We start from the raw sequence: 25167 nt of genomic DNA on the forward strand, positions 1-25167 counted from the left end.
AATTTGTCGGCCTCTCCAGCCAGGGTGCGGGGTTCCGTGATTTTGGAACCGGCCAGCGCAAGGCGCACCTGTACAGGTAGCTGGCGGAGGAAAAGTGCTCGGAACAAGAAATCCGGGCGCTGGTCTCCAAGCAGGGACAGCATGAAATCCATCCGAACGGATGGTCGTGTGTCGCCGAGGGCGGGAAGGTCCAGGAGGCGGTCGGCGCCTTCGACCTCCGTGAGCCCGAATGTGGCGAGGAGGAGACGTTTGAGCGCCTCGTACTTGTGGTCGCCGGGCAGGCGCCGAAGGATGGACACGACGCGGGCGGCAGTGTTGGGCCCGAGGGCGGCGACCACGTGGTAGTACCGGGTCTCGTCCGCCGTGATGCCCCGGAGTTGGAATTGAGCTTCGGCTTGCACAAACCAAACGTCGGCTTGCGCTTCCCAGAACTCCAGGAGTTTGATGGTGACGGCGTTGATAGCCATGGCGCGTTCGGGGGTCAGCATCGGCTGAACCAGTCGGGGTCACCAGTGTGGTGCTGTGCACACGACTCGATTGCCAGAAAGGTAGGCCACAATGCGTGGATACAAACGAAAGCACTTTAATACAAGCTCGCACATCAGCACTGGGCGGGCTCGACCTTAGAGCCCGCATTCATATCCCGAGGCCACGCCTTGCCCCCGGGCGTGGCCGAACGGCCGAAAGGCGGGGCATGTATTTCAGTTCCACGCCTGGACCCTCGCGCCACCCACTGGTGCGCGGAATTATTGACCGTTGTGCCCGCCACAATACAAAATTTGGTGGAGATTGGCCAAGCACGTTTTTTATATGATTTTCAGGCACACAGAGAGACACAGACACACAGACACACATGAAGGCCGAAGGACACACCTGAAATATCAAACAATCCCAGCTATGCCGCTGTTCGACTTTTGGTCTTGTTTTAAAACAAGCCTGCCAGTGCCCTCACCACCATACACCAATTCTTTTTTAAGATTCAATTCTGTAATTTAGGAGAGATTGGTGTGTGTTGTAAACAGTTTATGGCAGAACTGTTTTAGCGAGCACAGCTTTAATGTAGAAAAGGTTGTTTTTTTGGAAAAAAAATAGGTTTATCTTGAATTTAATCAAGTTTACCCAACCAGACTTTTTGGTGTCACTAGTGGGCCGTTGGTCCATTGGACTAAATTTTCGTTGGTCTTCTCAGCCTTGTAGCATTCCTGCCTACTGTAGTGCTTGAGCATTAGGTTGCCTTTCATCGAATCCAGATGGGCTTGGGCCAGGGCGGGGATGATACGTTTGTTATTATTATTGCCAAATGATGCCACTATTATTGTAGTTTTTAATATTATTAGTGTATTAATTAATATATGGTTTGTTACAATGTTATCATCGTTTTTGTTATTTATTTTGTAAGTAGAATACCGGCCATGCCGTGGAAGGACCTGTTAAGCTACGCTATACACCTTAACATGGAGCGTGTTTAAAATATGGGAATTCTTCTGGATTTTTTTTGTAGTTAATTCACCTAATCAACTCAGGAGGTCATAACAGTCAGTTCGGTGTATCACACTCCACATCAAGAAGCTCCATTAGAACTCCACAAAAACGTGCCACGTGACACACACACACACACACACACACACACACACACACACACACACACACACACACACACACACACACACACACACACACACACACACACACACACACACACACACACACACCTCAAAAACGTCCATTTATAGCAGATGGTTAGTGTCCACTCTGTCTGGGAGGTCGGGATTCAAATGCCGGCCGAGTCGTACCAAAGCCTTTAAAAAGGGTACGTGCTGTTTCCTTGTTTGATGTTCAGCATTTAAAATGATAAAGCATGAGCAAACAACGCTGGGATGGCAATGGCAAACCACCCAGTACAAGCCTTTCCAAGATGCTGCTTCGGCTGCACAACTCTCTGTAAAGACTACGGTACATCAAATCATCAATATCTACACTTTTGTTCAGGCACAGCAATATATCAGGAATCTTAGCTGCTCTTATTGTCCAAGGCATCATTGTGGGACCCAAGTTGGTTGTACCAGTTATGATCACAGGTGGGTAAGATTTGAGAGCCTGTAACATAAATACAGCCATATTTAGGATATGTTCAGGTAAAAATCCTCAAAGAAGGGATACAAGATTTTACCAAAGATTTTTTTTAACAAAACTGATGCACTCACTCAATGATAAAGAAGGTGCAATTTTATTTATTCACAAGGATTTAAAGAGAGGAAAAAAGAATCCAAATCATCGCCACAGTATCGATAAAAGCAAAAATATGTGATCATGACACGTAATTAAAATCATTACACTGATTGTCCCAATTAACAGATGAAGATGAACAAGGTACAAAACCTTTCAGCATGTCCCACAAACATTCATTCAAAGAGCCAAATAATATGGAGCAGGCAGGGAAGTTAAAAAACAGAAATGTCATGCAAAACATTTTCAGATGTCCCAAAAATAATATGGAAGAATAATAACAAAAATTTCAGAAGGTTGCACATTTACCGTATAAATGTACAAAAAATGTTTTTCAAAAGAAAACTTATGGTATCAGAGAGTTCAACACCCACGATGCATGTTGGAATAGCTTTCAACGTTAAAGCACTGCTCACCAATAAATCCTCTTCTCACAAATCTCAAGAGCAGAATAAAACCTTCGGACATAGCTCAGCTATTCACAAAACTTTTTTTAACCCTCCATTAGTGTGACGGGATATCTCAGACCCCTAACTAATGTTACTAACCATGTCCAAAGCCGAACGGAGTGTTAATAATGTTTAAAATATTTTCAGAAGCAAACTTAGGGTATTAGATAGTTTGACACCCATGATGCATTTGGAACGACTTGCGTCAATATCACTGCTCACAAATACATCCTCTTCTCACAAATCTCCAGAGCAGAATAAAACATTCGGACATAGCTCAGCAATTCACAAAACTTTTTCAAAACTCCGTCAGTGAGGTGGGGCATCTCGAACGACTAAGTGATGTTACTAACCATGTCCAATGCCCCACTGCACTAACGGAGTGTTAATAATGTTAACAAATATTTTCAAAAGCAAACTTAGGGTATTGGATAGTTTGACACCCATGATGCATTTGGAACGACTTACGTTATTAGCACTACTCACCAACACATCCTCTTCTCACAAATCTCAAGAGCAGAATAAAACATTCGGACGTAGCTCAGCTCTTCACAAAACTTTTTTTAACCCTACGTTAGTGTGGCGGGGTATCTGAGACCCATAACTAATGTTATAACATGTTATGGGTCCAACGCCACACTGCACTAACGGAGTGTTAATAATGTTAACAAATATTTTCAAAAGCAAACTTAGGGTATTAGATTATTTGATACCCGTGATGTATTTGGAACGACGTATAACGTTATTAGCACTGCTCACCAATACATCCTCTTCTCACAAACCTAAAGAGCAGAATAAAACCTTCGGGCATAGGTCAGCTCTTCACTTCGCTTCGCTTTTTTAATAAACGTTAAAAATCTTTTCAGATTCAGAAAATTCAGATTTTCAGAAAAGCCGACATCAATTTACCAAGTTAAGAACTCACAATACCAATGAGCAGAAATGACGATGTGGACAAAGCTTAGTTTATGGGATAAAGTTCTCCACTGTTGACGCTGGAACACGTTGATCCACAAGCAGGGCAGAGGGTGGGATTCAAAGCTGGAGATGGATAGGAGCTAGTGACGCAGCAAAATCAGCAGTTGACCAACAATCCGCAGTTGGAAAAGCTTCTGACGGAGCAACATTGACACCTGCCGGACATTGTAAATAGTCGACGTATCTGTGGGCGCAGTTACATGGCGCCAAAACCTGGTGCATTTTAGCCATGTCTCTCATTTGCATTGCTGAAGTGGGTTGGCTTGTGCTCAGATCCCAGAAATGTCTCGGAATGGGAGGAAGGAATGGAGAATCTACTGCAAATGGTGATGCAAAAGGTGGAACGTTATAATAACCGTATCCCAAGTCTGCCATCTGGTGTGTCTGGAAATAATCAGGGCTTGTGCTCTCCAATCCAACCTGTACAAAAGAGTGCATAAAACTTGTATGAGCAGACAGCCTATTTCAAATGGTGTCCTTTTTAATGACATAAAAAATAATCCCCATTCAAAATTATGGACTTGACAAAGTGTTTATGTCATTGTACTGGATCAAATCAAAGGAGTGTTAAAAGCATTACAGATCCTGGACTTGCGAGAAAAATATAGATACCTGTCTCAGGTAAAACAAAAGGTTGAAAAATACAATGCATTGCAGGTAATCTTAGCACTCACCTGCTCACCCTCACAAAGTCTTGGCCGATTTTCTACCTGAATACACAAGTCCTCATATTCTCCTGATTGTGGAATAGTCTCCCTGTGTCTGTGGTCTCATCCTCCTCTCATCAGTCTTTCAAACATGCAGCCCTTCACTAGCTGTGCTCACCTTTGCACATCGATGATCTCTTCTACACAAGCCGATTCTTTACTATAATGTATCTCTCCAAGTCAATCTCTCTAAAACTCAAGTCTGTGCCTTCTACTTGAAGAATAAACATGCAAATCAAAGGCTGTGAATTCTGTGGAATGGAACCAGACAAGAACACAGCGAAAACCCAGTCTATCTTGGTGTGATCCTTGACCGTGCTTTGACATACAAAGAACATATCAATAAGCTGAAAGCAAAAGCACCTCTTCTCAGCAAAAAGGGCAACTCGAAATGGTGAGCCGATCCCACAACTATCCGATCGACTGCATTGACCCTGTGTTTCTCCATGGCTGAATATGCCTGTGTGGTTTGGGAATGGTCAACACATGCAAAGAAGATCGACCCAGTGCTAAACTCAAGCTGTCGCTGTATCTGCGGATGTCTGAAACCCACCAAGACCAGCAGCCGCTATCTGCTCTATAGCATAGCACCAACTGACATTAAAAGGGCTGAAGCTAACCAGAAAGAACATCCCAATCAATCAGGAGATGCAACACACCCACTCCATTGTCATCCATTGCTCTTCTTCATATCTCAAATCATACATAAGCTTCCTCTATTCTGTCCAACCACTCACTATACAGTAACTCATCATTGAGAAGGCTGAAACTGTGGGAAGAGAGACTGGAACAATCTTTGGAAGATGAACACACAACCTTCAAGCCATCAGAGAACCCCAAACCTGCCATGGATAACCTAGCACAGCCTGAACTGACGACGGGCAGGCATGGTGAGATGCAAACAAAACATGTGATGGGGATACACTGCAGATGCAGCAGACTGAATTCGGCCTTGGCCCTCAGACCATGGAACATATATTGAGCTGTGGCATTCTGCATGGGGCACGTATGCCAAAGGATTTTGCAGAAGCGAATGATGTAGTGCCAATGTCAGACAGTGGTGTGATGATATAAAATTAATGAACATCTTCAAGCCATTGTTATGCTGTAATTACTCCTTTACACCTTGTGGATATCTATACACCTCCTCCTTCTCCTCCTCCTCCTCCTCCTCCTCCCTATAAATGTTGGTAGTTTGTGAGCCTGCTGTCCCTCATTGTTTAGCTACTCCATGAGCCTAGACCCTTATATCACAACAAAAAGGGATTCTGCTGTTATTTTATGCAACACAGAAATAAACGAAATGGTATTCATACAATGCATTCAGAAAGTATTCAGACCCCTTCACTTTTTTCACATTTTGTTATGTTGCAGCCTTATGCTGAAATCGTTTCAATTCATTTTTTCCCTCATCAATCTACACTCAATACCCCATAATGACAAAGAGAAAACAGGATTATAGAAAGTTTTGCAAATTTATTAAAAAGAAAAAAACTGAAATATCACATTGACATAAGTATTCAGACCCTTTGCTATGACACTTGAAATTTAGCTCACGTGCCTCCCATTTCTCTTGACCATCTTTGAGATGTTTCGACACCTTGACTGGAGTCCACCTGTGGTAAATGCAATTGATTGGACATGATTTGGAAAGGCACACACCTGTCTATATGAGGTCTCACAGCTGACAATGCATATCACAGCAAAAACCAAGCCATGAGGTCGAAGGAACTGCCTGCAGAGCTCAGAGACAGGATTGTGTCGAGGTACAGATCTGGGGAAGCCTACAAAAAATTTCTGCTGCCTTGAAGGTTCCCAAGAGCACAGTGGCCAGATAGAGTTTTCAACATTTCAACAGAGTGGCCAGATGGAAGCCAAAAAGTTCAATCTTGGTTTCATCAGACCACAGAATCTTGTTTCTCACAGTCTGAGTCCTTTAGGTGCTTTTTTGCAAACTCCAAGCGGGCTTTCATGTGTCTTTCACCGAGGAGAGGCTTCCGTCTGGCCACTCTGCCATAAAGCCCAGATCGGTGGAGTGTTGCAGTGATGGTTGTCCTTCTGGAAGTTTCTCCCATCTCCACACAGGATCTCTGGAGCTCAACCAGATTGACCATCGGGTTCTTGGTCACTTCTCTTTCCAAGGCCCTTATCCCCCGATTGCTCAGTTTGGCTGGGCAGCCATCTCTATGAAGAGTCCTGGTTGTTCCAAACGTCTTACATTTAAGAATTATGGAGGCCACTGTGCTCTTGGGAACCTTCAAGGCAGCAGAAATTTTTTGTAGGCTTCCCCAGATCTGTACCTCGACACAATCCTGTCTCTGAGCTCTGCAGGCAGTTCCTTCGACCTCGTGGCTTGGTTTTTGCTCTGATATGCATTGTCAGCTGTGAGACCTCATATAGACAGGTGTGTGCCTTTCCAAATCATGTCTAATCAATTGAATTTACCACAGGTGGACTCCAATCAAGGTGTAGAAACATCTCAAAGATGATCAAGAGAAATGGGAGGCAGCTGAGCTAAATTTCAAGTGTCATAGCAAAGGGTATGAATACTTATGTCAATGTGATATTTCAGTTTATTATTTTAAATAAATTTGCAAAACTTTCTAAAGTCCTGTTTTCTCTTTGTCATTATGGGGTATTCAGTGTGGATTAATGAGGGAAAAAATGAATTTAAACGATTTCAGCATAAGGCTGCAACACAACAAAATGTGAAAAAAGTGAAGGGGTCTGAATACTTTCTGAACGCACTGTAGAATACTTACCCTGCACAGTCAACTTGTTGCGAGCCAACTCCTCTGTTTTTTAACTTTTTTTAAAAATTGATCCAATATGGATGCCAGACCACATGAGCGATGACATCATAAATTTATATTCTCTAATATAATTGTTGCATAGATCACGCTCAATACATTTCAAACTGATCAGACTAAGCGTTGTCCCTGTCGCATTATGACGTCATAATTATAGCACCAATGACATCGTTAACAACACCTATTCCCCATATGGAGTTCTTTACAATGAGTCATGTTTCAATTTTTTCCATGCAGCGGTTTTGGAGATATAGAGGTGCAACATTTTTCGGTTTTTCCAATATGGCGCCTGTAACACGACCTATGATGTCATGATTATCATTCAAATATTCTACAGGAGGAGGCACTCCTATGGTGAAAATTTTGTGCCCATCAGACCAACAGTTGCTGAGAAAACAAATTCACAATGATCGGATAAGTGTTGTACTTGTCGAATTATGAAGTCATAATGAAGGCACCGATGACCATCAATAACATATCTTGTTCCCCAAGGGGAGTACTTGACAATGAGCCACGTTTCAATTTTTCCAATGGAGCGGTTTCGGAGATATAGAGGTGCAACTTTTTTCGATTTTTCCCAAGATGGGCGTCTGTACCACATGACCGATGACATTATAAGTATCATTAACAAAAAATTCTACAGGAGGAGCCGCACATATTCTGAAAAATTCGTGTCCATCGGTCTAACAGTTGCAGAGGAATTTTTGTTTTATTCATACTGATCAGATCAAGCGTTGTACTTGTCGAATTATGATGTCATAATTAAGGCACCGATGACATCACCATCAACATATCTTATTCCCCATGGTGAGTACTTGACAATGAGTTACGTTTCAATTTTTTTCCATTGAGCGGTTTGGGAGATATAGAGGTGTAACGTTTTTCCAAGATGGCGTCCATACCACGTGACCTATTACTTCATAATTATGAATAAAAAAAAATTCTACAGTCGGAGGTGCTTCTATGGTAAAATGTCGTGTCAATCGGCCCAACGGTTGCCAAGAAAGTGAATTTTTAAAATGCAGACACGTACGGCACACGACACACGTAGGCACCTGAATGCTTAACCTCGCTTTTCGCTTCGCGAGCGCAGGGTAATGACGATTGATAAAGGTGTGAACATCTAGTTAATGCAGGAACAGCAATGACATGCATATTGTTGGGGTCAGGTTCAAACAACACAACCTCCAAAACTCTGATCAGACTCTCTAACCATTCGGCCACAGTCTGGTCAATAATTTTTTCACAAATTTGTTCACCAACTTCCAATCAGTCACATAATTCTAGATATCCATAGCCAAGTAAGTAGGTTTATCACGACTTGATGAAACCAGGATAAATTTCATTCAAGTCCAAAAATGACAAAACGATGTGCACCTTGAGGAAAAACTCCAACTTACATCATTCATGCTTTGTGACGACAGGCTTGAGGACGGCGGTCTCTGGGGTGGCTTCGTTACATACTGTCGCTTAACCTTCATCCTCCGATTCTGAAACCAGCATTTGACCTGCAATGAAAATACAGCATTTAACAAGTTTCAAAGACTAGTAATACCTGAAATATGGTGTAGCTACCCCCTCCATCCACCAGGGGTCAGTGGTTAAACCCCCTCAACATATACAAGGGAAAATTGTAACTCATCCCCCACCCTCACAGGACCGGGAGCAGGCAGAGCGATGTAGAAGTGGGCGATTTATTTTGTGAGTACCACCTTTATAAAATTTGAGGGGAATCGGCCAAGCAGTTTTTGATTCTATAATGTTCATCCATACATACTACACATGGTGTTGGCTTAGCGGTTAGGGTGCCGGCTTTGGATCCTAGGATCCTGGGTTGGAATCCCGGTCGATTGTTGAATTAACGCCAGAGGGGTTGACTCAGCCTGTCATCCTTCCTGGTAATTCCCAGTTCACTGGTAATTCCCTGTGTGTCGCAAGGGCCGACTTACAGGGTTGGTGGCAGGAAGGGCATCCAGCCATAAAACATTGCTTCAAAACGGGGGCCACGGTTTCCCCGAAAAACGACCAACCCCTGCTCTGCGGGGGAAAATGGCCTCTAAAGGTGGTTCTTCATACATACTACACATGATAGGCGTATTTTGATATGAAAACTATGACAACAGACTGGTGTCATTTTTGGGCACTATCCAAGTTAGCATAATAGTTTAGCAGTATCATACTCATCTGAGTTGAGGTTCTTGATTAACCCCCACTGGGGATTCAAACCGAGCTAAAATGTGTCGAATACTGCAATGCAATGCGGCACTTATAGGTCTTTGAGAAGAGGTTCTGCGTCTTGTCCTATTTGTAAATGCCTGTTAAACGCAATGTCTCATCCACCATATGGAGGTCAATTTATTTTCACAAAGGAATAATCTCAATACATTTCCCAGAAGGCATAGTGCCAACTCTGCGATTTGCCTTAATCATTGTGAAAATGGTGCTCAAAGTTGAATTTGTGACTTACAACTCCTGTGACTTACAATGCCGGTGTGTGCCCCGGTTTAGAATAGGTACACCGTATCCCTGCGTGTCGTAAGAGGCGACTAAAGGGTTGGCGTCAGGAAGGGCATCCGGCCATAAAAACATGGCCTCAAAAAGGAAACCATGATGATTGTCATGGGGCCCGCAAGGCTAACCCCTGCTCTAGCAGGGAAAATGGCCTTAAAAAAAGGGGGAAAAATAAAAAATAAAAAAACTCCATTTTTTGGGAAGGAAAATAAAACTTGTGAATATTCAGAGGTAACATAGACAGTGAAGACAATCTTGGTGTCATGGATCAGGGTGGAGTGGCTGTCTTGGCACAGGTGGCACAATAGCACATCATCATTTAGCAACAAACTCCATTTTAACAAACAAACAATTGGTTCAATAAACTGAATGCCAGAAAAAGTGAGAAAAATCATTGCAGTTAAACAAGTTTGCAATTAAGGAACCAGTCTAGTGATATGTATTCATACAAGGAAAAGGCCATTTGGTCCATCATGACTGAGATGCACCAAATACAGCATCGTCAGCCGTCCACATACAAGCTACCTACCATGCACACAAGCCAATATCAATATACCCTCTCCATCTTCAGTGCTTACAGGTTCCAATCTAAATCCCATATAAACTTATTGCATCCCCTCCACAGTCATTACCTTTCCAGGGAGACCATTCCATTCATTAACCATTCACCAAATGTAAGACCCCACCCTTAAAACTGTCCAAGCTCTTATCTTCTTTACCCTCAAGCTGTGGTCCTAACACTTTCCACTCCGCTGAAAAACTCTACTGCACCTATGTTGTCCACAATCCACATCCTTCATTATCTTAAACATCTCTATCATATCTCATCATAATCACCTCCTTTACAATGTATAAAATCCTGTCTCCCTCAATCGTTCCCATGGCTTAGTCTAGATAGCCCTGGAATCAATGTAGCAGCTCTACGCTGTACCCGCTCCATGGTAGCTATATGCTTCCTCAGATGTGGTGACCAAAGCTGTACGCAATATTGTAGATGAGGCTTTATTAAATTCCTACGCAGTGTTAACACTACCTCTTGATTTATGATTTATCCCCCTACGAATACAACCTAAAACCTGATTTGCTTTACCTAATTAGCTACCTGTGACTGTGCTGTCCGCTTATCCCTGTATCTATTACCAACCCCAGTTCCTTCTCCTGTGTGACACGCCAAAATTTCCCCTTGCATCATGTAATCTCTATTTTCATTATTCATACCCATCCCCAACACCTTACATTTTTTGTTAACTGCATCTGCCAATATTTTGATCAACCTATTAAAAGTATCTAGACTTTCCTGAATCTGATCACCACCCTCTCTGCTTTGTGTCATCTTCAAATTTGGAAAGCATAATCTTATCCAAATCCAAATCATTTATGTAAATTAGGAATAATAATGGTCCCAGTACTGATCTTTGAGGTACCCAACTGCTTGCGTCTACCCAGCTAGACATCCTCACACCCACATTCACTCTGTTTCCAATCACCGATCCAGTTTCCAAAGCAGTTAGTTACCTGACCAGCCACTCCACAAGCCCTCACCTTGGCATACAACCTTCTATGTGGTACCTTGCCAAATGCCATAAAGTCAAGATATTCTATATCCACTGGCCAATCAGAAACGACTTCGTATAACTCCAATAAATTTGTTGAGCAAGATCTCTCTTTGGTAAATACATGCTGACTGCCTTTAATTCGTTTGTATTTATTGAAATGTTTCCCTATTCATCCCTTATTATTGTCACCAAATATCCCACAACTAAAGTCAAGCTATCAGGTCAATAGTTCCCCAATTCTTGTCTGGGGCCGTTATTAAATAACGCTGTTACATTTGCTACTCTCCAATCCTAAGGTACCTGTTCTGACTCCAACAAGTTGTTAAAGATATCCAGGAACACCACGTTTATCAGCTCAGCCATATCTCTCATTGCTCCTGGATGCATATAATATGGCCCTGGAGTTTTATCATCTCTTAGTTTTTCTCAGGTTGCTTTTTCACTTTATCTACTCCCACATGGATCTCTTCAAATAGCTGTTGCTCACCTCAAAGATAGATACTCTTTGCTATTGGAAGTTCCCCTAACTGTTCCCATGTAAATGTGGAGCAAAAAAAAAACAATTTAACAAGTACAGATACATTCAAAGTACACCGCCCCCATGCCAAATAATGAAATATCCCACAGCACGGCATTCCCGGGGCGCCTCCGGCAATACCGCAGTGCAGCTCATAGAGACTGCATTGGGAGGGAGAGGTGTACAATAATTGATTGATTAATTGTATAATTAAAATCAATAAAAGATTATCACAAAATATTTTCTTAATCAATTGGCTAATAGCATAACTAAACCACTAGTGCTTCATCCGAAGATGTATCTTTTAGAAATTTAATTAAATAAGACATTAATAAAAAATTAAATAATTAATTGATTAATCAATAAATAATTAATCGATTAAATGATTAATCAATAAATCAAAAATATCGTTGATAGCCACATCACTTGGTCACTGTCACGTCCAAATATTAGCTTCCCAGCTCAAAAGGTGCCTGAGATATTTGCCAAATGAGAAAGAAAATAAATAAATGATTAATAATGAAAATAAATAAATAATAATCATTAAAAAATTAAATTATTAATCAATTCGGTCATAGAACACAAACCACCACCATTTCATCAGAATCTGTAACTTAATAATAATAAAAAAATTTAGTCATTAATCGAATAATTAAATAATTAAATGATTAATTGATTAATTAATAAATCAAAAATAGCCTTTGCAGCCAAATCACCTGGCCATTGGCATGTCCAAATATCAGCTTCCTAACTTAAAAGGTACCTGAGATAATGGCCAGAAGAGAAAGTAAATTTAATTAATTACATAAGTACTTAATTAATCACTAATAATTAAATAACTCCTCAATTAATTGATTAATCAAAAAACCAAAAATTCCGTTTTTGACAAAGTACTTGCTCACGATTGTGCCAAAATTTCAGCTTCCTAGCTCAAAGGATGGCTGAGATATAGCCCGGACAAACAAGAAAGCAAGAAAACAAACAAGTACAGATACATTCAAAGTACACCACCCCCATGCCAAATTAAATATCCTGCAGCGCGGCATTGCCGGGGCGCCTCTGGCGCCCGGCAATAACGCAGTGCAGCTCATGGAGGCTGCATTGGGAGGGAGGGGTGTACACTAATTGATTGATTAATTGTATAATTAAAATCAATAAAAGACAAGTACACATACATTCAAAGTACACCGCCCCCATGCCAAATAATTAAATATCCTACAGCGCGGCATTGCCGGAGCGCCACCGGCGCCCGGCAATACCGCAGTGCAGCTCATCGAGGCTGCTTTGGGAGGGAGAGGTGCACGCTAATTCATTGATTAATTGTATAATTAAAATCAATAAAAGATTATCACAAATTATTTTCTTAATCAATTGGCTAAGAGCATAACTAAACCACTCGTGCTTCATCCGAAGATGTATCTTTTAGAAATTTAATTACATAAGTCATTAATAAAAAATTAAATAATTAATTGATTCACCAATAAATAATGAATCGATTAAATGATTAATCAATAAATCAAAAATATCCTTGATAGCCACATCACTTGGTCACTGTCATGTCCAAATATTAGCTTCCGAGCTCAAAAGGTGCCTGAGATATTGGCCAAATGAGAAAGAAAATAAATAAATGATTAATAATGAAAATAAAGAAATAATAATCATTAAAAAATTAAATTATTAATCAATTCGGTCACAGAACACATAAACCACCACCATTTCATCAGAATCTAACTTTAAAAAAAAAAAGATTTAGTCATTAATTGAATAATTAAATAATTAATCGATTAATTAATTGATTAATTAATAAATCAAAAATAGCCTTTGCAGCCAAATCACCTGGTCATTGGCATGTCCAAATATCAGCTTCCTAACTCAAAAGGTGCCTGAGTTAATGGTCAGAAGAGAAAGGAAATTTGATTAATTAAATAAGTACTTAATTAATCGCTAATAATTAAATAACTCCTCAATTAATTGATTAATCAAAAAACAAAAAATAACATTTTGACAAAGGACTTGCTCACTATTGTTCCGAAATTTCAGCTTCCTTGCTCAAAAGGATGGCTGAGATATCGCCCGGACAAACAAGAAAGAAGGAAAACAAGTACAGATACATTCAAAGTACACCGCCCCCATGCCAAATAATTAAATCTCCTACAGCGCGGCATTGCCGCGCCTCCGGCGCCCGGCAATACCGCAGTGCAGCTCAGTCATATAGTGGGGCAACTTAGCATAGCAATTGTGCATTTTGTGCGGAAAGCACCATATTTGGCACACTAGTAGACTATCATATTATGAAAAGATCTGGATGTTGGGCCATCTCAGATTCAGAGATTTGATTTTTGCAAGATTTCGATTCGATTGGGATCGAAGAGAACACCTTCTTCATCTTCTGTACAGTGAAGTTGCCAGCCCTGAATTCTCTGGCTACATCTGGGTGCTTCATTGGGAGTGCAACCATGTCCATCAGGTGAACAGGGCCCCACCTGGCATAGTGTGTGTGGTCTAAGGCATGGAACCATGGGACCAGTTCCATCAGGGCATCAAGGTACATCGTGAATGAAGCCTGCTGCAGAGAACGCACGTAGACCAGTACCAACATCTCTAGTTCCAGCACAGTTGCCCAGTACTGAAAGTTGGGAATGTCTTCTCCTCTCTGGTGACACCGGTCTTCGAACTCAGGCAGGTCTTCTGCATCATCAGCATATGTCGTACAGTGGCGTTCATACGCACGGTGTTGCAGGATGTGCAGTGCCGCTGCAGTGATTAGATGAGCTCTTCTTGTGCGGGTGACGTGGGCAGCTCGCAGGAAGGAGTCGGCCGTCCCTGGTGTTGCAATCTCAGCTTGCAAATCTGCAAAATCTGCAAATCTTGCAAAAATCAAATCTTTGAATCTGAGATGGCCCAATATCCAGATCTTTTCATAATATGATAGTCTACTAGTGTGCCAAATTTGGTGCTTTTCTCACAAAATGCACAATTGTTATGCTATATTTAGCTTAGCTGCCGGACTAATAGAGGCTTCATTGGGAGGGAGAGGTGTACACAAATTGATTGATTAATTGTATAATTAAAATCAATAAAAGATTATCACAAAATATTTTCTTAATCAATTGGCTAATAGCATAACTAAACGACCAGTCTAGGACCTGGCTTAGATATGTATGCACATAATTTAGGAGAGGATAACAACTGTTATAGGCTAATATGACCCCAAGGAACAACTTGGGATGTGTGCCAAAATCCCTATCCGGGACGAAAAGCCCGAAAATGACCACGCCCTTTTTTAAATGGCCACGCCCTTTTTTAAATGACCACGCCCTTTTTCATCAGAAGTTCTACTTCCGACATAGCTGTATCTTCGAAACCGTTGGAGCTACAGATATTCTGAGGTGCTCAAAATGTTCAGAATGGCCATGTTTAGGGGGATCATAGAAGAGTGTAAAATTTCTAATTTGATATTTTACGAGAAAATGGCTAAAAACCGTTAGGGCAACTTATTACCATACAACTACCTACATGCTGGAATTGCCATATATTTATTAACTTAAACTTTCCGGACTTAGAGCAAAGTTAGAACATTTGTGTCATCTACTAGAGTTGAACTGACAATTTGGAATTGAACAATACAAGGGATTTTTTTTTAAAGAAAGAAAGCGAGCATTTGGTTAATATAAAGAAATACTATTTTCAATCATTACATACTATTAATCAATGGAATGTGAACTTAAAATAAAAAACAAAAATTACTTTCATAGGCAGCAGTATCTAGAGAGCTTAAATGTTTCAAAGATCAGCAGGGAAATTGTCCAACAGCGAACAATACAACTTTTAACACCACATTAGTACTGTTTATGTGTCATGTTAACCAGGGTCAAGAACATGAAGAGTAACACAACAGAGTCCAGGTATGAGGATGAGCAGCATTCATTCAGTGATAGGGTTTTTACAACAATCACCTCCCTTGCATTTGCAGTACTTGCAACACTTGATCCCAGCTACCCTGCAGGGACACCCATTCTTGCGAGCACATTTGCCACACGTGCATGGATCTGGCAGGCCTTCGGGTTTTGAGATCACAATCTCAAGGACTAATAAACTGCCCCTTCTTACAAAACCATAAGACTCGGCATTCATAATCAAGGTGGCGTCTCTAAATGGGGCTTGGACCCACAGCTGCTGTTGGTGATAGCCTCTATGGATATGTTTCCTTGCATTAGTTGAGGTGCAAGTGGTTCTCTCAAAGTCCATCTTGAGGGAATTGCTATCAAATGCAGCGAGACGCAGGTTGTCAAATGTCTTCAGGTCTGTTGATGGTTTGAGGCACTTGACCAAGAATGCCTCCGCCATCTGTATTGCGCTTTCTGTTAGCTGTGGACAGTCGAAATTCAGGATCAGAGAGGAATTTCCTGGTTGGCGGACAGCGTTCAGGGCTGCAAGTTTAGTTGATATTGTTGCGGATATGAGGATTGCATTTTTTTGATTGTGTGTATTGTATTGTGGTAAATTGTTGTGTAACATTGGTTGGATATGGCCCCTCCTGCCTCCAGAGTTGTGTAAAGGTAAAAAGGGCGTCCCGGTAGTTAATTCCATGAAACACCACATTGCAGGACCCGATAAAACCCTTGTTCAGTAGCTTATATCTTATTATGTGTTTTAGAGTAAGGCCTTGTCTTCCATTAGAATAATACTCCATTGCACCGAATCAATTAAGAATAGCTCCCCTTCAATACTTCCATTTCCCAGCCAAACTCTCCATCTGTGGGTAAAGCAGTTCACAAGCGTGGGGTGCACGCCCTCTCATTTCGCTGCGATAGTGAATATGTGCTCCGTGCTCTGTTTGAACAGGAGGGGCGGGGTCGCCCGGGAGAGGCAAGCCCAGGGCGCGCCACGAAGGGCGGGGTTGTTCAGCCCCATGCCCAAATAAGGAAACAAGCCCGTGGCTCGCCACGAGGGGCGTGCCGTCGGCGCCATGCCCAAATAAGGAGACAAGCCCGTGGGATTACCATACAAGGTCACGAAACAGAGCACGGGGGAGGAGGGTGGTACCGAAACCGAAGGGGGCGTGACAGACCCACGCTGAAGGTATGAGAGAAGGGTGCGACGATCGCTGGGACAAGCTACACCAGAGATACGGCAGATGAGTCCAGGTGCGTAAGAGGGTTGGCAGTCCACCGGGAGAGAGTTCAGAGTTGCACCGGAGTTGCGTGAGAGATACGAAAAGCCTTTGACAAAGAGCCGCTTCAACCAGCCCCGTTTCAACCCGCCGAGTGACCCTGCCGGCGTGCGCTGTAAAGCCAAATACAAGGAGCTGCCGGCTCCCCGCTTCGCGCCCGGAGTGGACCTGCTCGCTGTGCCCTGTGATCCCACCTGCTCATCCCTCCAAACGATTCCTACCCTTCCATCCATTTGCGTACGTGAGTTTGTTTTGTTTGTTCTGTCCATGGGTATTTAATTAAGCTTGTATAAGGAATTCACTGTGTCTCTAAAAAGCTTCTGTATATTATTTTCTTATCTTTCCTTCTCCTTGGTTATTTTGAGCCTGTAAATAGTAATAAATAGTAATCATATTTCCAAACCTTTCTTTGCCTTCGTCTTCCTTTTCTTCACATCCGTCGTCTTTGTCTTTTCCCTATTGAGTAGCTGTGGCGCGATACGGCCAACGTTTGGGTGAATCGGGTTTCGTCGGGGAACAACTGTTCGGCCGCGGTGCCTTCGCTCGGCAAACAACATCCTTAACCGCGTACCGTAACAATATCTTGCTGGTTGTATCGCACCCAGTCAGCGCATGGAGTGCTGGGAGACACTTTGTGAGCTCGTCTCCCAGCGCTATGCAGATATCGTGGAGTGGCAATATTGATTTTTTTCACTTCTGAGTTGCGGACGAGCCAGAGCTCTTGGAGGCCAAGATGTCTCCAATTGACTGTGATGTGGTATAACAGGTATTTTATGATACCCTGCTCTTGCACCGTCAGGCGAAGAACCCTAGCAGCTCGAGTGTCATTACTCTCTGTCTGTTTGGCAAGCGAAACAATATACCCCCTGCCGATTTCACCACTAGAGAGGTACTCAGATCGCCTCTTCTTCTGGCATAGGATGCACTCCTCGAGATTGATCGGCTTGATCGGCTTAGGTGTAGCACAAGGAGCAGCGAGAGGTACCTCATCCTGAATATAAAATAAACATGTTTCAAATTCTCGATCGGCATGGGATATCACTATCACCAATACAATTATACTACTATTAGATTGCTAGGCAAAGCTAAGACAAATTTTGCTCTACCATCAAATATTTTCCACCTCAAACAAAAGACCCCTCTTGGCCTCTAATCCGCAGTAGAGGTGGAACCACAACTGTACTGTACTGGGTGTACTGTAACATGCGCAAACTGCAAAATGCGTCTCCTTTAACTGCATCCTCCCTTTACCGTGGCGTGGTGCCTTTCTACTTTTCTAACCCACAGAAGCCACAGATATAAGACTAGGTAAATAAATTAAAGCTTGTCTTACCATTTCGCTGTACTTCAGTGAGATATTATCTCTGTGACACTGGATGGATAAGTCGTTCTCTCACTGTTTCACTCTCTCCGGATCTTGTAGCACTGGTGCTATGAAGCAGTCTTGTTAGTTTATAATTGAATGATTATATGAATTAGTAGAGGACCTGGCTTAGTCATGTATGCACATAATTAGGAGAGGATAACTCGACTGTTATAAATATATGGCAATTCCAGTATGTAGGTAGTTGTATGGCAATACGTTGACCTAACGGTTTTTAGCCATTTTCTCATAAAATATCAAATTAGAAATTTTACACTTCTATGATCCCCCTAAACATGGCCATTCTGAACATTTTGAGCACCTCAGAAAATCTGTAGCTCCAACGGTTTCGAAGATACAGCTATGTCGGAAGTAGCACTTCTGATGAAAAAGGGCGTGGTCATTTTAAAAAGGGCGTGGTCATTTTCGGGCTTTTCGTCCCGGATAGAGATTTTGGCACACATCCCAAGTTGTTCCTTGGGGTCATATTAGCCTATAACAGTTGAGTTATCCTCTCCTAAATTATGTGCATACATGTCTAAGCCAGGTCCTCTACTATAGTGCTTAATCCAAAGATGTATCTTATAGAAATTTAATTAAATAAGTCATTAATGAAAAATTAAATAATTAATTGATTAATCAATAAATAATTATTCGATTAATCAATAAATAATTAATCGATTAAATGATGAATCAATAAATCAAAAATATCCTCAATAGCCACATCACTTGGTCACTGTCATGTCCAAATATTAGCTTCCCAGCTCAAAAGGTGCCTGAGATATTGGCCAAATGAGAAAGAAAATAAAAAAATGATTAATAATGAAAATAAATAAATAATAATCATTAAAAAATCAAATTATTAATCAATTCGGTCACAGAACACAAACCACCACCATTTCATCATAATCTGTAACTGAAAAAAAAAAAAAAAATTTTTAGTAATTAATCGAATAATTAAATAATTAATCGATTAATTGATTAATTGATTAATTAATAAATCAAAAATAGCCTTTGCAGCCAAATCACCTGGTCATTGGCATGTCCAAATATCGGCTACCTAACTCAAAAGGTGCCTGAGTTAATGGTCAGAAGAGAAATGAAATTTGATTAATTAAACAAGTACTTAATTAATCGCTAATAATTAAATAACTCCTCAATTAATTGATTAATCAAAAAACAAAAAATACCGTTTTTGACAAAGGACTTGCTCACTATTGTGCCGAAATTTTAGCTTCCTAGCTCAAAGGATGGCTGAGATATCGCCCGGACAAACAAACAACCAAGAAAACAAGAAAACAAGAAAACAAGAAAGAAAACAAGTACAGATACATTCAAAGTACACCGCCACATGCCAAATAATTAAATATGCTGCAGCGCGGCATTGGGAGGGAGAGGTGTACACTAATTGATTGATTAATTGTATAATTAAAATCAACTAGGGCATTGCCCGTACTATATCTATATCTAAAATTATATCCCCCCCCTCTATTTACATGAAATGGTTTGGTCCAAAGCGAACGGCTTGCGAGTACGGTGACAATCCCCCCCCTCTATTTACATGCAATGGTTTGGTCCAAAGCGAACGGCTTCCGGAGTTTGGTAAAGAAATCGCCATCGCGTGCACAAACGCGCAGGAAAGCGAATGAATCGCAAATTCGGTTTTATTAGTTTTAAAACATAGTTTAACGCCAACATAGTTTGCAAACGTGAAATAAATGAATACGCTCTCAAATGTGCCATCCGAGGCAGAGTGTGTCCTCCACGTTCGGCACACGCGATCGTTCGCTGCTCTCTGATTGGTTGAATCGTTTTTTGGACATAGCTCGGTAAGTAATTGTCCGATTAATATGAAACCTTGAAAAGGCACATCCTCGGGTCCCCAGCAATATACCTGGCAAGTTAAAAGTATATCGGACCCGTGGTTGTCGAGAAACAGCGGTCACAGACAAACAGACGTACAAACGTACAGACGTACAAACAGAGATTACTGGAATTATAGATAGATAAAAGATTATCACAAAATATTTTCATAATCAATTGGCTAATCGCAAAACTAAACCACTAGTGCTTCATCCGAAGATGTATCTTTTAGAAATTTAATTAAATAAGTCATTTATAAAAAATTAAATAATTAATTGATTACTCAATAAATAATTAATCGATTAATCAATAAATAATTAATAGATGAAATGATTAATCAATAAATCAAAAATATCCTTGATAGCCACATCACTTGGTCACTCATGTCCAAATATTAGCTTCCCAGCTCAAAAGGTGCCTGAGATATTGGCCAAATGAGAAAGAAAATAAATAAATGATTAATAATGAAAATAAATAAATAATAATCATAAAAAAATTAAATTATTAATCAATTTGGTCAGAGAACACATAAACTACCACTATTTCATCAGAATCTGTAACTTAAAAAAAAAAAAAAAATTCTCATTAATCGAATAATTAAATAATTAATCGATTAATTGATTAATTAATAAATCAAAAATATCCTTTGCAGCCAAATCACCTGGTCATTGGCATGTCCAAATATCAGCTTCCTAACTCAAAAGGTGCCTGAGTTAATGGTCAGAAGAGAAAGGAAATTTGATTAATTAAATAAGTACTTAATTAATCGCTAATAATTAAATAACTCCTCAATTGATTGATTAATCAAAAAAAAAATACCGTTTTTGACAAAGCACTTTCTCACTATTGTGCCAAAATTTCAGTTTCCTAGCTCAAAGGATGGCTGAGATATCGCCCGGACAAACAAACAAGAAAACAAGGAAACAACCAGAGTGAAAACTGAGTACTCTCTTTCAGCGTGCGTCACTGCCGAGCCCCCTTCGGTGCCCAGCAATGACGATTTGCAATGCCTGGAGATGGCATAGGAAAGGAGCGGTGTACAAAAACAACCAGAGTGAAAACTGAGTCCTCCCTTTCAGCGTGCGTCACTGCCGAGCCCCCTTCGGTGCCTGGTAATGACTATATGCAGCGCCTGGAGATGGCATAGGAAAGGAGCGGTGTGCAATAAATTACTTAATCAATTCGGTCATAGAACACATAAACCACCACCATTTCATCAGAAACTGTAACTTTAAAAAATAATAATAATAATAATTAGTCATTAATTGAATAATTAAATAATTAATCAATTAATTAGTAAATCAAAAATAGGCTTTGCAGCCAAATCACCTGGTCATTGGCATGTCCAAATATCAGCTTCCTAACTCAAAAGGTGCCTGAGTTCATGGTCAGAAGAGAAAGGAAATTTAATTAATTAAATAAGTACTTAATTAATTGCTAATTATTAAATAACTCCTCAATTAATTGATTAATAAAAAAACAAAAAATAAAGTTTTTGACAAAGGATTTGCTCACTATTGTGCCGAAATTTCAGCTTCCTAGCTCAAAGGATGGCTGAGATATCGCCCAGACAAACAAACAAACAAGAAAACAAGAAAACAAACAAACAACCAGAGTGAAAACTGAGTACTCCCTTTCAGCGTGCGTCACACCCTTCGGTGCCTGGCAATAACGTTTTGCAATGCCTGGAGATGGCATAGGAAAGGGGCGGTGTACAACAAACAACCAGAGTGAAAACTGAGTACTCCCTTTCAGTGTGTCATTGCCGAGCCCCCTTCGGTGCCCGGCAATGACGATATGCAGCGCCTGGAGATGGCATAAGGAAAGGTGCGGTGTACAATAATTTAATGAGCAAAAAATATAGAAAAAAAAAAATTGAATCGTTAATTTAAAAATTTCAAAAATGATAATAAATTTTTTTTACATATTAAAATGAGAAGACCTCATGATCAGGACGTTGGTGCTCCCATGGTTGGCAGCGATTGCCCCAGAAGCATTGACATAAAGAGAGTGGCAATCATATGTGTGGGAAAATTGCATGCTCAGTCAGGGTCGCTCAGATAGCTCAGATGGCAGAGCACTAGTACGGTTTTCCAGAGGACCTGAGTTTGATCCCTGGTCTGGGCATGTAATTTTCCCACATATATCAATTTAGTTAATCAAAAATGTCTTCTTGTTATGTTTAATATTATTGGCAAAGTCCATTTCATACTCCCTTTTGGCCTGCAGATTTATTTTCTCAACTCCTCGGTTTCTTCCTATACTGACGAGAGTCGGACTCTCGTCCTGTTATTTTGTACTTGATGCCTTCTGCTTATCCATATTTACACTGCGTACCTCACTGCTCAACCACCCAGTCTCTTTCTGCCTCTACCTTTACACCGCAATGGAATTTTCTGACTCTGCACCCAACACATTTTCTCCTTGAAGGTTGCCAATTTATCCAATGCAGACAGCCCACTCATTAATTTTACTCAATCTAAAGCTCCCAAATCACTTCTCATACCTTAAAAGTTTGCCCTCCTAAAATCCAGCAGCCTTACACCACTATCCCAAACTTATTAACGTATGATGGCTTGCTGTATCAAGTTGAAAAGATAATTTTTTTAAATCAAGATCAGCAAACTCAGGTTTGTGGTTCAACTGGAAATCATGAAGTCAAAGGATTAATGAATCAAGTAATGCTAATTCGAATGCATACCTGAACCTCAGTAAGTCCCAGCTCCTTGGCAAGTTCTTGTCGGTTTTTCTGTGATATATACACATGTTCATCGAATGTCTGCTGCAAGACATGCAGCTGGTGCAGGCTGAACACAATGCGCCGCCTCCGCTCACCGGTCGAGTTGCTTGTACTGGAACAACTCGGGGAAAAATTATTGGATTTGGGGCTTTGGGCCTGACAGTCAGAAGTATTTGCGTTTTGGATGATGGCCCCAGAAGTGCTTTCTTGAGATCCACTGTTGTTTTGCTCCTTCTGGATCTGAAAGTCAGCGAAACTGGGATAAGAAGGCTGATGAGAAACAAAGGTCGCTGGTGGATAACTTTCCATATTTTGCAGTTGGTACATGAAGGGCACATAATCTGATGGGAGAGGTGAGATAACAAAAAAAAGAGATAATAAATACCATCTTAATGATATACAAACAAATATAAATTTACACACCTTCCTTCAGACCATCCACCATAATCTGCCGTCAGACCACACAGCCTTGAGATCCTGGTCCAATAAAGTCCACAACCTTATGCCGACTAATTCTGGTTATTTATACATTCCTCACCATCCCTTTGTTGAATCATGTCTCAGTCTCGCTTTGATCTCATGAAACACCTCCATGATCCCTAACCAATATACTGTTACGGATCTCAGAGACAGCACTCCCCTTAGCAAGGGGGGGTTAATCCCCTTGGCCTGTTAAGCTGGCCGTCTCTGGTCCTGGTACTTGTAACGCTCTTTTGCGGGGTGGAATTGATCAGGGTTATTGGTCAAGGTTTTCTCCCGAATACCTTTACCAATCCCTCCGCAAAACAGGGAGACAAGTACCGCTCGAACCACGGACAAGATGGTATTTGCCGAGCGGTTTAGCAATCCGTGGTTCGAGCCGTTAACAAAGGACTAACCCGATTCCGAGCGTTGGCCGAATCGTGCCACAGGTACTCAATTGGAGACGGGACGAAAACGATCGGGGGAAAGAAGAAACCAAAGGTAAGAAATAACAGGTATTTATTAAGTATTTACAAAACCAAAGAAACCAAAGGAGAAACGAAAGCAATATACAGAAGAAGAAGAAGACAGGGCAAACCTTAAAACAATCTTGTATTATACCCCAGACAACAAACAGGATGGACAAACAGACTTACACGACAAGGGAATAGCAGGCAGGAATCACTGTACGAAGGAGAAGGGTCCCGTGCAGGTGAGGGTAGGACGGTCCGGGCCGGTGCGCAGCGTCGAAGGTGGCTCCAGTCCACGCTACGGGCTCGAGGCGAACAACCAGCGGCAGCTCCACGTATTCGTTTTCACACACACGGTCGGACAATGTCAATCGACTATTGTATTGTGGTCGCCGTCACGGACCCACTCTTCTGCCTCACGATCCAGCGGTATTCTCCCCTGGTACCTCCCTCATCCGCCGGATCACGTCTCTCTGGATCACGTCTCTCTGCCTTCTTCCCGACTCCCTGTGCCTTCTTCCTCCCGACTCCCTGCCTTCTTCCTCCCAACTCCCTGCCTTCTTCCTCCTGACTCCCGTTGAAGCAGTCCCTCGCAGCCGCTTTTATTGCTCGTGTTCGAATCAAGCCGCTGGCTCTGATGACACGCCTACCGGTTGGCTCACCGCGGTGCTGGTTGGCCGGTAAGGGCTTGCTGACTCCACCTCCGATGACGAGCCGACGTGCCACACCTTGTTCTGGTGGCTCCTCCCCCTTCTTTCTCGGCTTGACCGCATGGCTAATGGCAGCTGGGGCGAGCGCTGAGGCGGCTGCGGCTGGCAGAGGTGCGTACCACAATTGGTTGGAGAGGGACTTCACAAAATGAACGGAATAGGGCCTATCTTATTTGATTAATGCAACGCAGATTCAACTACTGGGAACAGATCCTTAACTGAAACATATAATAATGAAATAACTACGAAGAGGTCCTATGGTTCGCTACGTGTTGTTCATGGACTAACTAGGGGTGCGATCTTTAACAAACCAATTGATGGGGATATTTACAGGCTAACATTTATAAGGGAAACATTTACTAAAATTTACTAGTGAAGGTTCTAAAAACCGTAACACAGCACCCGTTTTTCCTCTATGGTCGTCTCGACCCAACCTAACTTTACTTAATGTGACTCAGGTGTAGTAGCCCTCTACTATTAACCTTACCCTGAGTGCGACAGTTTTAAAACAATTAAGTATGTCCCCCTGCTGCGTTGCATCCGACCTAACAGACTCACGCCCACAGGATAACCGAATTGCGGAATTATTCTCAAACTATACATTTACGGTGGGGAGCATTATTTACAAAACA

The 25167-nt window shown here is 41.5% G+C and overlaps 1 protein-coding gene across 2 annotated transcripts in view; it reads right to left on the reverse strand.

The window, feature by feature from the left end:
• Positions 1 to 2250: 2250 nt before the first annotated feature.
• LOC137422459 (uncharacterized) overlaps positions 2251 to 25167 on the reverse strand; it is an 87168-nt gene continuing 64251 nt past the window's right edge. For both annotated transcript variants that reach the window (XM_068109208.2, XM_068109206.2), the window contains exons 2-4: positions 22855 to 23234; positions 8571 to 8678; positions 2251 to 4073 (exon numbers count right to left, since the gene is read on the reverse strand). In XM_068109208.2, the coding sequence (XP_067965309.1) occupies positions 3711 to 4073; positions 8571 to 8678; positions 22855 to 23220 (837 nt within the window). In that variant the 5' untranslated portion in view covers positions 23221 to 23234 and the 3' untranslated portion in view covers positions 2251 to 3710. The remainder of the gene's footprint in view (positions 4074 to 8570; positions 8679 to 22854; positions 23235 to 25167) is intronic.

Source organism: Myxine glutinosa, chromosome 2, assembly GCF_964187855.1.
Source record: "Myxine glutinosa chromosome 2, kmMyxGlut1.1, whole genome shotgun sequence".
NCBI lineage: Eukaryota > Metazoa > Chordata > Myxini > Myxiniformes > Myxinidae > Myxine > Myxine glutinosa.